The sequence below is a fragment of the Taurulus bubalis genome (genome assembly GCF_910589615.1).
Source record: "Taurulus bubalis genome assembly, chromosome: 21".
NCBI lineage: Eukaryota > Metazoa > Chordata > Actinopteri > Perciformes > Cottidae > Taurulus > Taurulus bubalis.
In genome coordinates, this window is record NC_136609.1 from 9,549,926 (window position 1) to 9,563,747 (window position 13,822).

The window sequence follows — 13,822 nt, forward strand, 5'->3', positions numbered from 1 at the left end:
ACTTTTGGTACTTGATAGTCATGTATTTTTACTTTAGATTTTGAATGCTAGGGTTTTACCTCTATTTCTACCTTGGTATTACGAGTTGTATTTCTGTAAATGTTATAACAACCATTTCCTCCACTGGTGTCTTGTGGAGTTTTGATCTGTAGAAATACATTATGTTGCTTGGATTTTTAATCATTCATCTGAATCTACAGATTAATATAAAGTTATATCATAATAGTTTAAGTGTTCAATAAAAGTACATCGTAAACGTACTTCATTTTTCCATAATTTTTCCATCGCAATAATAACAGCTAGCAGGTTGTTGAATATAAAAACGTTTTATTACATATACACCATTCAAATAAAACTCTGAACAACCCATTCACACACTGTCTAAAAACAGACACTCCAGTTTGATAAACAGTGGCACAAAAATATAAAGACAGAAAAAAGTAAGGCAAGTTCTTTACAAAAAAGTGTGATCCATAGATAAATATGACAAATTAAAAAGGCACAAGGTATATATCTATATATATATATGTGTGTGTGTGTGTGTGTGTGTATATGTGTGTAAAAAGACCATGCAGGCACATTAGGGTGGAATGGGGTTGGTCTCAATAGAATTGGCTGCAGTGGCTTCCTGTTCTCCTGGACTGGCTTCGTCTGTTTTCATGCACGAATGTATTTTATAACACGTCCGTGGTTTTACGTCATCACTGAGACCATAAGGGTCTTTCTCTAACACCGGGGTCCCAGGGGCCACAAAACATTGGCAGATGCTGAGGTAAATGTTTGAGTAGTATTAACGTTTGTGTGGATTGAAAACAATGCTTTCTCTATGGCTTTGAGCAGAATTCCCTTGTGGTGATTTTAAAAGTTTGAAAAGCAAAACAAATCCCTTCAACCAAATCAGTCAGTTTTTCGTAAAAGAATACAAAAAAGGGAGTCAAACACGATTGGCCTGCAGAGGGAAGAAACTGTGTGTAGGAAGAAGCTCCACTCCTCCCTGGGTCATTCAGAAAAAGAGCGATTGGAATTGCAGCATCTGACCACCAGGGGGCAGCAGAACACCGTGAAAATGGACATCATCCCCAAAAGAGCAGAAAAAACATCAGTAACCCACACGAGAGAGGAGGAGGAGGAGGAGGAGGAAGAAGAAGCCTTGCACATTTTTTTTTCTTGAAAAGAAGACCAGGAGCTCGCTCAGAGTCCAGAGAGGAAAAACAAAAACAAATCAGAGAATCCGATGTTTGGCACCTTGTCACGAGGCTGACGTGTTCTCTCGAAAGGAAGGCCGGCTTCTCAGAGCATGAACGACTGGGTGTGTTTGAAATCCTGGGGCTGGATGGAGGGGAGGAGGAGGGAAAAACAGAAAAAAGAAGAAGCATAAGTGTGGAACTGTTTCAGAATTATGGCTCTCGAGGTGTCGGCGGCGTGACGTCAATCATGAACACAGAAATATTCATTAGGTAAGTATGAACAGCTCGCTGAAGTCAGCGCTTTGCCACTCTGAGCTTAATACGAGAGGAAGGGGAAGAGGATGGAGAGGGAAGGGGAGGGGGATAAAAAATACAAATAAAAGGAAACACTTACTTCTTGAGGCGGAGGGACGTAGTTGACATTGGACCTGCAAGACAAAGACAAGGGTGAGCACATTGGACAGTTTGACACAGTCACAGAGGAGAGAGGACACAGCAGGCGGACAGCTGTATTCTGAGTCACATCTTGCCCCGCATCAATAATGCACATCATACAGGACACGGGCCAAACCCCCGCTGGGTACAAAGGGAAGCCGGACTCTCGGGCCGCTGAGCAGGACTTCTACATGAGGGGAGAGGACGCGTGTCTCCGTGTGGCCCGTTAAACGAGACGCAACCTGTAATAAATCTGATTTACGTGAAGGTTATGGTGTTCTTTCTGTTGGTGAAACTGCTTTGAATCATGTTTGGAATCAGCTTTATGGTCTTTTTTTTTGGAGGAGGATGGAGTTTGGTCTTACACACATACATAAAAAATGGCATTTTGATTAAAAAAACTCTTGGGCAGACACTCTGCAAGAAAGTTAATGTGGGTTTTTCAACATCTCAAACTTGCATGTTATAGCATTGGAATATTGTAAATTGACAACCGTCTATCTGAATGTTGCAAAGTATTACGAAGGTTTGAGGCATTATTGCTTTTTAGAGTCCATGAATTCAGAGAAAATGTGTCCCAGATAGAAAAGCTTCAGGTCAAAACCCAACAACACAACGACGAGCGATAAATCAGACCTGTGCTATCAGGATGTGTTTTGTCAGTCAGCTGTTATCTTAATGAAGCTCCAGAAATGAATCAATGTGAGGTTCATAGCTCACAATTAATACTGTATATGTATTTATATATCCGCCAGCCGGCCTAAAGGGGTCACACTCACGTGTCCTCAGTTCTGTGCAGGGTTTGGCTGCTGATGTGGGCTGCACCATGACACTGGGAGATCCAAAATGACCTGTGGGGGTCAGCGTGTTGCTTTAAGAAGGGTTAACAAAGATGGAGGGGGCGACACTGCACATCATGCTGTACTGACATGCAGCCGGAGAGCTGGAGAAAAATGGCGGGTGAGCAGGTCAAGTGGTGAGCCAATCACATGCAGCAGTCCAACACCCTGGTATGCAATGTGTATTAAATGTTGCGTGGTCTACGGCCTCGCTTACAGCTGTGTATTACAGCTGTGTATTTATTACAGCTGTGTGTGTATTACAGCTGTGTATTTATTACAGCTGTGTGTGTATTACAGCTGTGTGTGTATTACAGCTGTGTATTTATTACAGCTGTGTATTACAGCTATGTATTACAGCTGTGTATTTATTACAGCTGTGTATTACAGCTATGTATTACAGCTGTGTATTTATTACAGCTGTGTATTACAGCTATGTATTACAGCTGTGTATTTATTACAGCTGTGTATTTATTACAGCTGTGTGTGTATTACAGCTGTGTGTGTATTACAGCTGTGTATTTATTACAGCTGTGTATTACAGCTATGTATTACAGCTGTGTATTACAGCTATGTATTACAGCTGTGTATTTATTACAGCTGTGTATTTATTACAGCTGTGTGTGTATTACAGCTGTGTGTGTATTACAGCTGTGTATTTATTACAGCTGTGTATTACAGCTATGTATTACAGCTGTGTATTTATTACAGCTGTGTATTTATTACAGCTGTGTGTGTATTACAGCTGTGTATTACAGCTGTGTATTTATTACAGCTGTGTGTGTATTACAGCTGTGTATTACAGCTGTGTATTTATTACAGCTGTGTGTTTATTACAGCTGTGTGTGTATTACAGCTGTGTATTACAGCTGTGTATTTATTACAGCTGTGTGTGTATTACAGCTGTGTATTACAGCTGTGTATTTATTACAGCTGTGTGTTTATTACAGCTGTGTGTGTATTACAGCTGTGTATTACAGCTTTGTATTTACTACAGCTGTGTATTACAGCTGTGTATTTACTACAAAAGGCAGCATGTCCGGGATAACTACAATTGCAGTATAAAAAGTCAAAATAAAAAAGGAAGATTATGTTTTCTAATGGTTAATAAAACTCTCTGTGCCTTCTGGAGTGATTACAACAAGATAAACGACAACACATGATGTCAAACAATTATTTAGGTTTAAAGACATGTATTCGCACATATCTACTTTGGTCGATTTGGGATAATTTGGTGTCACGTGAGGTCGACCTAAATATGCGCAGCGCTGCGCAAAGCAGGCATGTCCGGGATAACTACAATTGCATTATCTAAATGGACACTGATAAATTTACTTTTTTATGAATGATAAAAAAAAAGGTATTTTGTTCAAATATCCGTATCAAACACGCGCTGAGATATGAATATGTAGCGTAAGCATCAGAGTAAGGCAAGCTATGTGTATTTTTTTTAAAGGACACTGTCACTGAGATTCAATATCCTAAAAACTAAAACTTGTGTGTCACAACAACCATCTTCAATGAACATGAACCCGTCTAACCGGGTCCCGTTGACCGCTCCCCCTCTCGGAGGCTCCCGCTGTGTGGACTCGTGCCTCCTATTGGTGCATCAGATCTGTCACATTGCCTCCGAGTCTCTGCGAAGAAGCCGGTTCTATAAATAGGACGTTGACGCTGACAGCTCCAGTTAGCTCAGTGGGATAAGCATCAGACTTCAACCTCGACGAAGAGCTCTGGCGTCGGCTCATTGATGACTCGGTAACAAGCCAGTAATCAAATGGCACGAAGAGTCGAGCCAACCGGGCCGGTCGCGTGAGGACGCGCACTTCTGTCTCCGTGGTTCCGGTCTTGAGCGACCTTTGACCCGCTTGTGTGTTAAACGCGCTGCATGAAGAGCCCTCTGTCCGGGCCGCACTATCAGTCTCAGGATCTAAGTAATCCATTTCAAATCACCCATCCAATCAGTTTAATTGCTTCCAATTCTTTCTACTGCCAAAATCCCCCCCCACACACACACACACAGTAATTATTTCATAATTACGATGCACTGATTATTTCTCCTCCCTTTTTAAATGTCTGCATTTTTACATCGTCTGTCTTGCCGCAGTTTGACACGATTACGACAGACGTCACACAAAACAAAGAAACAAAACGTTTCCCGTGTTTTTCTTCTTCTTCTTTTTTTTTTTTACATCTGTTGGCGCCAATCACCGGGTGAGCAGAAACACGGGCACCGCTGTGGCTCAGAAGAAACACACACATGTAGACACACACACGGCCACAGCTGTCACTCTATACTGTCCTGACTCAGCACACAGGCGCGCAGTCTTAGTGCAACAACAAGCCCCGCCTCTTCCTCCTCCTCCTCCTCCTCCTCCTCCTCCTCCTCCTCCTCCTCCTCTTCGTGTCGGGTATTAGCCTGTGTTGGTTCACGTCAATGTTAATGCAATCACGGAGCTCTTACCTTCCTCTGTGTCCTGCTGATGGACGAGTGACGAGCATGTTGGAGAAAACAGAGAGGATGTCAGAGTTTTTCATGCACTGAGTGGTTGTCAAATCAGGAAGAAAACAAACAACACAACACAACACAACTGAACCAAAGAGACAGAACTCACGGCTGAAGAAGCCGTTGCGGTGCAGGAGGTACCCGCCGCATCCGCACACCAAAACGAGCAGGCAGAGCACCACCACCGCCGCCACCACGGCCGAGATGTTGACGTCCTCTGGGGGTGAGAGGGCGATAAAGACGGCGTCACGGCCCGAGAAGAACTCTCCTTTTTATTGCAGCAGTAAGTCACAAAAGATGGGGAATACATGAACTAGCATAAACAGGGTGGAGGTATTTTAAAGAAACTCCGTCTCATGCCTTCTCCTGTACTCCAATGGCATTTCTATAATTTATTAGGAGCATAGAATGGCTGCTCGCCCTAATCTAGAGTACACAATATAATTTATTAGCAAGAAGAATGCCGTTGACCGTGTCATTTGTCCCTAAATGGACACCGTAGACCTTCACATCTTAAGTTTTTGGAACGGTGTTTCCGATTTTAGAAGCGAGGTGAAACGGTCGGCCTTTCCTCTCCACTGCATCCCTGATTTTCTCCCGTGTTGAAAGGTGTGGGGAAGAGGCAGGAAGACACACACACACACACACACACACACACCTATCGTCATGTGCTTGCCCTCGCAGCTCTGTGGCCGCCCCACTCCGTTCGAAGCCAGGCAGCTGTATCGACCGGTGTCCTCTTTGGCTACGGCTTTAAACTCCTGCAGAAGAGACAGAGTGATGACGACGGCGTTAGGGGGCGTGTTCTGCTGAAGTGCCTTTGAGCAACACTCACTCACCAGTACTCCTGTGTGTGAGTTCATCAGGTAGGTGGCGTTGGCGTTGCGCGGCTGGCTGATGGGCTTGTTGTCCTTGAACCAGGTGTAGGTCGCAGGCGGGATGCTCTGCTGGTCCTGACAGCGCAGCTGCACCACAGAGCCCGTCACTGCCCCGCTTGGGATTTCGCAGGACGGGATGTGTGGCGGCACTGGTGGACAGGACGGGGCAAGAATTAAAGAAACATAAGCACATCTCACACATCTCACACATCATGGATTCCCCTTTTCCCCGCCGTACCGAGGACTTTGAGCGTGACGTTGGTCTCGCCCAGGTTCACGGTGTCGAGCGGGGCGCTGATCTCGCAGCGGTACTCCCCGGCGTCCTCCTGGGTCACCCTCCTCAGGGTGACGGTGGCCCCGTCGATCGTGGCGCGGTCCTCGAAGGGTCCTGAAGGAAAAGGACAGAAGGTCAAGCGGATCCCGGAGGAAAAAAAGGTCTCGGCTGGCCGCGGGCGAAGGCGGAAGTAATGCAACGTATAGATTTTTAAAAGGAAAAATCTATACGTTGCATTACTTCCGCATTAATATGAGACACGACATTCGGAGCAGGAGAATGATGCTTCACAATAAGAAGTGGACGATAATGTTTTAACCCGAGGTAAGAAGTTACTCTGAAGCATCCCGGACCCCAGACCTCAGGGAACCCTTAAAGCCCCAGTTTACTCTGTAATTAGTAGAACTTGGAAGCTTCGTGGTACTTTTGCATCACGTAACCCTAATGGGATAATCCAGCCAGTAGATGCCAGTGGGATGACTTTTCATGAGGATGTGGAGCAGCCCGCCAAGCTAACTGCGGCGTCTACAAAAGAAAGCTGATTTATCATTTATTTCACCCACTGAATCCCCATCCTGAACCACAAAGGAGAGGAATCAAGGAGATGAGACGTGCATTGTGTGCCTCGACACACAGGCTTAAATATCTCTCTGAGAGTTTATTGTTCTCATCTCACGGGATCCAGCTGGCGTTCTTTCCTCATCCTATGTGGCAAACCCCATCCAGCTGGTACCGCAAGCTGATTACAACAAATGCCCTCTTTGTCGCTCGGGGGGGATGAAGAGCAACAGGCTGCTTTCTCACCTTTGAAGTGTCCATCAAAGTACACGAAGGACACATCTTTCCCCTTCTTCTTCCACTCGATGCGCGGGTTCTGGTCCTTCTCCGTGCGGAACGTGCAGGACAGAACCGCGTCTGTGGAAAGCAAGGAGGAGGGCGACCGATGAGATATTTATGGAGGAGTAGCAAAGCCTTCAATCAGTGGCATTTTTAACTGCTCGGTCTATTTTTAGCCTCATGGTTTATTCCGTCAGACAGAATCTGATCAAGCAGCAAACTGTTTGAGGGTGAAAGCGACTCGACAGCTTTTCTCCGCCTCACCTGAGAACTCGTTCACCTCCACCTTGTGTTTGTCGGTCGACACGGTGACGGGAACGGAGGGGGAACCTGGAGGTGGGGGAGGGGAGATAGAAGAAAAAGAGGGTCATCCATTAGGGGTGAATCGGGCAAAGTGCTTCACGTCGCCCGCTAACTGCGAGAGGAGAATGCTTAATGGCCGTCGTTGGTCTCCTGCCTGAGGCCACCAGAGTCTTTCTCCATGAGCTCGGAGGTAAAGGCAGGATTATTCCCTCCTCCGCTTTAATCCGGCAGGGTTAAGGAGCAGCCCGCCGTATGTTTACCCACCAGCGGGTTATGACAAGGTCACCGGGCCTCTCACCCAAGGCTTGTCCAGATTAACCTGATGAACATTAGTCAACTCTCCGTGTTTGTTTGCCCTGCCGTCTGTGTGTCATCGATACAGGAAGAGGAAGAGGGAGCAGGAGCTGCGCTTCCTGTGTGCTGATTGGTTTACGGGACGGATTATTCCCCGGCCATCCTGTTGTTAAATACAGGTTCAACTTGGGTGAAGATTACCTGCCGGTTGGAGAGCAGCGGACGCTCTGCTGCCGCACTAAAGCAGACAACAGCTCCCAAGAGCCTGCGACTTCAGGAAAAAGGGGAGAAAAGATTTTTAGACTGAAGGCCATGCATTTTTGAAAATACATGATAAATGTTAAATGGGCCTTAAGGGTTCTAACTCAGAGCCATGAGGCGATGGGAAAACATCTGAAAAACTTTTAACTTAGTGGAACGAAGATGTCATCTTTGCATATTCTTGGAAAAAAGGAGTTTTAGAACTCTGAACACACACACACACACACACACACACACTTCCTGCCATTGTTCCTGTAAATGTCATGACGCAGACGGATTCAAATCTCGCAAACGCAAATTTAAAAACAAGTGTTCCTATATTATTGTGGCCAGTTTCCTGTCCGGCGGTCACTTCCTGTGCGTGCCCATTGTTACTGGATTACAATGTGTTGCAGAAGCTTTTTCTTCTTTCCCCTCCTGGAGGGGTCACATGGAAGAATGGAGGGCGAGCCGAGACCAAAGGCAGGAAGCGGGGAAAAGAGCCGGCCTCGTTGGACGAATATGTACAAACTGCCGCTAACTCGCCCGCCCCCAAACTCCTGCTCTCGCTCTTATTTACAGCTATTTTTAAATTAGCCTTTAAATAAACAACTGCCTATACAATAATAATGTCATCTGCCAAGTGCTCAAGTTTCTTTTAAAAAGCTTCTTTCCTGGCTCAATTCACAGCAGCCTCACTTACTAAGTGAATTAAAGCATCCCCCTCTCCTCTAGACGCTCCCTCTTCTTCCCCCTCGCCTTTTTTGCCACGCGATGACTTGGGACGGCGGTAACAGGATTACCGCCGTCGCCGTGACTCTGGTGCCTCGACACCCTCTGAGGAGCGTCGTCTCGCTAAAGGATGAACGAGACGAAGGAGGGACGATACAATGAGATTTAAAAAGGACAGGGACGAACGACAAAGGAGAGATGAGCGGGCCTAAGAATAGAATACAAATGAAGTGGAGTGGAGGAGAGGGAGGCGGGTGGACTGGAGGTTGGTGGAAGCGGGGAGGGGGAGGGAGGTCCAGAGACCCGCAGAAGCATGAATAAAAGAGAGAGCGGGACTGAAGGCGAGGGAGATCCTCGGCGACAGTAGGCCTGTCACAGAGTGTGAGACCGGGCCTGCTGCCACCTTGAAGGCCGCCTCCTCGAGGAACGAGATGTAGCCGGGTCTGACAACACGCCCGCACTGACACGAAAGCAAAAGAGGACTCTCCTCGCGTGTGAGGTCTCCGAAAGCTTCCCAGCGCTTCCACTGCCACGAACGCTGTCGGCTTCGATGGCCTCAATTAGCTGCGAAGGCGTCGAAGCGGACGGCGAACACATGGCCCGCTTTGGGTCGTTTCACGGCTGCGTGGCGGGTAACGTTAACGCGGCGGCGCTCGCTAAGTGGAAAGGGACGAGAGAATGTCGCTCAGGTTCGGAGACGAGAGGAAGTTGACCCACTGAGTGTCGGACGTCTCTTCAGGGCCGCTGCACACGCGGAGATGGATGGCCCAAATACATGAATTCGGCTTTGGAACTTGAAAAGAATAAACAAACGGCACCAGTGCAACCCAAACTCAAGCCTCAGTTACACCCGATCCAGCTGTTTGAGTCGCATCGGGCCCAATAACCCCATCACAGCCCAAACTATGAGCCGGACCTGGCCCGTGTACGTCTGCCCAATGTTGGTGAGGTGTCACTATTCTGATGTCACTGCAAAACTGGAAAAAGATCCAGTCGTACGGCGTCACCGCGGGTATGATTTGCTTATTATGGCCTTTTCCAAATGTGTGATGCTGCTCCAACTTGGCATCGGACAGGCCCAGGGAGGGGATTCGAACGCTCCTCCGATGGGCCCGTTGTGGCTCTGAGACGCATCCAGACAAAGGCGTCGGCACGGACGACAACAAAAACGCACCCATTGTGCGTGGCATCAACATCAAGCGAACACTGCGACAGCTCAAACCCACAGAGGGGACCGGCCGCCCTCTTTGCCTGAGCGAAAAATAGAAAGATGGCACGCTCCGCTCCTTGGCACGCCGCCTTACTCTCGGTACGTGGTCCGTACAGAGTGTTACAGAGACGTGTTGTCGGGGCTGTGTCGAGGTCAAAGAGCCCGGCGCACTTATAATCGAGGCACTTATTCAGATTAACGGGACAAACGGAAGAGGAAGGGACATCCAGGAGACGCGTGGGGAAGATAACGGGCATGTGGACGGCACACACACACGTTTCAAGGCTGTGGGGGTATAGAGAAAAACAGGGAGGACGTGTGTGTCTATCTGTGTGTGTGTGTGTGTGTGTGTGTGTGTGTGTGTTCTGCATTCGAACAAAGCCTCTCTGTGCGACTGTAACCCTGTGAGCAGCAGCTGTCTCAGGCAGACGCGATGTGGGAGTGCGAGGTTGAGATGGGGGGATGTCGGGTCTCTCGTCATCGAGACCCACCCAAAACGTTTCCTCCTGGATTTGGTTTTCCTTTTTTTTTTTTTTTAAAACAATACACTCCACAGGCGGTCAGTAGAGCTGAGGCACATTTGAAGCCGCTCTGTTCAAACCTATCTGTGCGGCAGATGATGAGTGATTTATGTCAGGTTGTCCACAGCCGGCCTGGACACACACACACACACACACACACCACCTCTGTGAACTTGTGACCTGACAGGTGGCACAAAAAAAACAGAGAGTAAAGTCTGCGTCACTCTCACTGTCTCATCACATCCATCCCAGCTGCTCCCCAGGAGTCCTGGAGGCTTCACCGCTTCCTATTTCACCTTCAGGGAAAGTTGCTTTTGTTTTATAAAACAAAAACGTTCGGGTTCCTGAACTTTTCGGTCTCCTCGTCACGAGCGAAACCAGTTGGACGTTTCTGTTGGCGACCCAACCGCTGACCTCATGCACCGAGCCGCCACCTCCCCTGCCAACACGGGAAGGGGCCCACCTGCCACCGGCACGCCGCCCACACCCTCGGGTGGCGCCCCGCCAGATGCAACTGTGGGGCCAACTAGCAGGAGCCGAGCCTCAGCCCACTCTCACGGCGGGGAACAACTCAACAAAACGCCCCAAACTAATCATTTCTTCATGTTTTGCATGTTTAAGTTTAAAAATGTGCTCGCAAATATTCAAATAAAAAATAATTATAGATTTTTTTTTTACAAGATAATCTTACCTAATAAAACCACTACTTTGAAAATGAAGAAAAGGTGTAATTTGAAATAACTAGTGTCTTGTTAAAACTTGTTAAAACAATATTAACTTAATTAAATGACCTTTTTTTTCTATTTCTTACTTCATCCTGTTAGAATAAAACATAAATACTTCGAAAGCACTTCACCTATGTAAGTCTGCATCTCAAACACAGACAGAAGCGTCGCTCCGTCCTGAAGAGTTCCGTTTGTCACTTACATTGCATCAGTAACACAACAATAGGAAGACACAGGGACGTCCCCTCCATTATCCTCCACAACTCTGGCGGAGTCGAGTCTTCCCTGGACGGCGCGAGGAGGCAGATCCCGAGCCTCAGCTTTCTTCTCGCACTTGTTCACAACTCTCCAATAATTCATCCAGCTTCCAGGGAAAGAACTGTTCTCCAGGGGGGTTGGGGGGGGGGAAGCGATCGGCGGGACTGGAGCGCAGCGGAGCGGCGGGGAGGATGAGCGGGACGCGCCTCCGGGACGGATCGGTCCGAGAGCCGAGTCCGAGAAGTCTGGCGGGGAAACGGCGTGCCGAGGTTACTCTGACAGACGCGGGTGGACGTCCTCTCTCCTGTGGTGCGGCTTTCGGCGCTGGCTGAGGTGGAGATGGAGGGAGGGAGAGAGAGAGAGAGAGAGAGAGAGAGAGGGAGAGAGAGACAGAGAGAGAGAGAGAGAGGGAGGGAGGAGGGGTGTGCTCTCAGACGAGCAGAGCGGCGGAGCGCCGAGAGCGCAGCGCCGAGTCCAAGACGCGCACTGCAGCGCCACGGAACGGGAGTTTGGCACCAAAGCGCGGCGCGTCACACCTGAGCACGAGCAGAGATGGGCAGCATTTATATTACTTGTATTTGATTGATACTTTTGAGTATTTTGTCATTTGTATTTGAAAGGGCTGATAAGAAATCGAACGTAATTTGTAACAAAAATACTTTAGAGTTGAGTCCTTTTGTATTTAAAATACTCAAAATACTTTCTCCACGAATCAAACAACAGTTCACTTATCAAGCTCCTTTTTGTTCTATTTAACACGACCCTCCCCTCTTTACCGGTGTACAACTGGTTTTAATTCTATTTTTTGCTTTTATAGTATACATACAGTAGGTCTAATGTGTGATGCTATTCATATGTGATGAATGTTTTCTTGTTGATACAAAGCCAAAGTTCACGGGCTTGAAGCCCCAGCCATTCTTCTCAGAGTCAGAAGGGTTTTGCCGCCATACTAAATACAGAATATCTCCTCAACCACAAGGGCTATTTGAATAATTTCAAAGGGTACTATGAAATAGCACTATGTGTTAACAGAATCCCTGCAAAGTTTGACTTTGATTATGTGAAGTTAAATATTTGTAGTATTTAATTTAGTGCACATTTCGTGTACCGTAGGTTTAGGTCCCTGAAAGTAAAAATGTCCTAACTTTCTTCCTGGACCTTGGACGCCTCTGGTTCCCCAACAGAGGGGCTCTGCTCAAGCAGATGCACCAATACATACCAAGCAAGGCCATGTGGAATATTGTTTCATCCATTAGTAAGTCATATTGCAGTTTTTTTTGCGGAGGCTTTGTCTGACAGTGGTTTTGGGGCAATTGGAGGATTCCGTAGGTTGTAAGCTTTCCAGAAAGGTGCACCAATCATGAAGCTTCAAGCTAGGGATATAACAATTGATATTTTCATAACTTGGGGAGCTCTCTCATATTTACGGTTGAATTGTGTTATAAACGTGTAAAATGGACTTATGCTCTTATACGGCCAGGCTTTGCAGTTATTTTTGCTTTGTCACGTCAGTGGCTTTGGTATCGATTCATGGGAGTAGGAGGACCTGGAGAGTGAGGAAGAGCTCCTGATGAAGAATTCTGCCCCCATTGTTGGGGGCGCTGCCATTCTGTAACTGTTCTTTCTTCGTGTGGGGTTCACCAGAGCTGTGTGTACATATATATATATATATGTATATATATATATATATATACACATATATATATATATATATATATATATATATATATATATATATATATATCTCATATATGTATATATATATGTATATATGAGATATGTATATATATATCTCATATATGTATATATATATGTATATATGAGATATGTATATGTGTATATATATATACATATATATATATATGTATATATATATACACATATACATATCTCATATATATATATATATATATATATATATATATATATATATCATAGGATGTATCCTCCCTCTCTACCTGTTTCCTTCCTTTCTGTTTCTGTGTACCAAAAGATTACAATTATGCAGCAGGCTGTGCAACACCAGCCAATGCACATCTTTTTATTTTATTTATTATATATATATATATATATACATATTATATGGCCCAAACCTGAAAGCTCTGCGATACCAAATTGTGAGAAAACGTAAAATCCAGAAAAAACTATTTCCTATATTTTGAATACAAAATACATGCATTGTATTTTGTTATATTTTCTAGCACCAGTATTTTGTATTTTATTTGAAAACATTTATTTGAGGGGTATTTTGTATCAAAATATATTTTGATGTATTTTTGCAGATCTCTGCAATTGTGTTTTATGATAGTGGATGGCAGAGATTGAGATCTGAAAGCCATGTGGAACACTTAGTCCAAAAAAGGTATATTTATCAGTGTGTGTAGCCGTGATGGATTAACCTCAGATTTACCTCGGGGGCTGCCGGGGCGGGCCGACGTGAAGCTCTGCCTCTGGCTCTCTGATGGCTCGATGCCAAGAATGGAAGAAGATCAAAAAAAAATGGGCTACGGACGCGCTGACTTGATTTAAACTTCGATATCAATCAATATTTATTTCACCAAAGATAGAAAAGGATGTACAAGT

At 46.0% G+C, this 13,822-nt stretch overlaps 1 protein-coding gene across 1 annotated transcript; it reads right to left on the bottom strand.

Moving 5' to 3' along the window:
- Positions 1-315: 315 nt before the first annotated feature.
- jam2a (junctional adhesion molecule 2a) lies at positions 316-11,501 on the bottom strand. Its single transcript, XM_079236545.1, is given in 12 exon segments — positions 316-1,329; positions 1,582-1,615; positions 2,402-2,473; positions 4,926-4,941; positions 5,077-5,184; positions 5,626-5,728; positions 5,807-5,994; positions 6,084-6,233; positions 6,924-7,034; positions 7,221-7,286; positions 11,184-11,277; positions 11,279-11,501. Coding segments are annotated over 12 exon segments (1,044 nt in total). The 5' UTR covers positions 11,342-11,501; the 3' UTR covers positions 316-1,290.
- Positions 11,502-13,822: the final 2,321 nt, after the last annotated feature.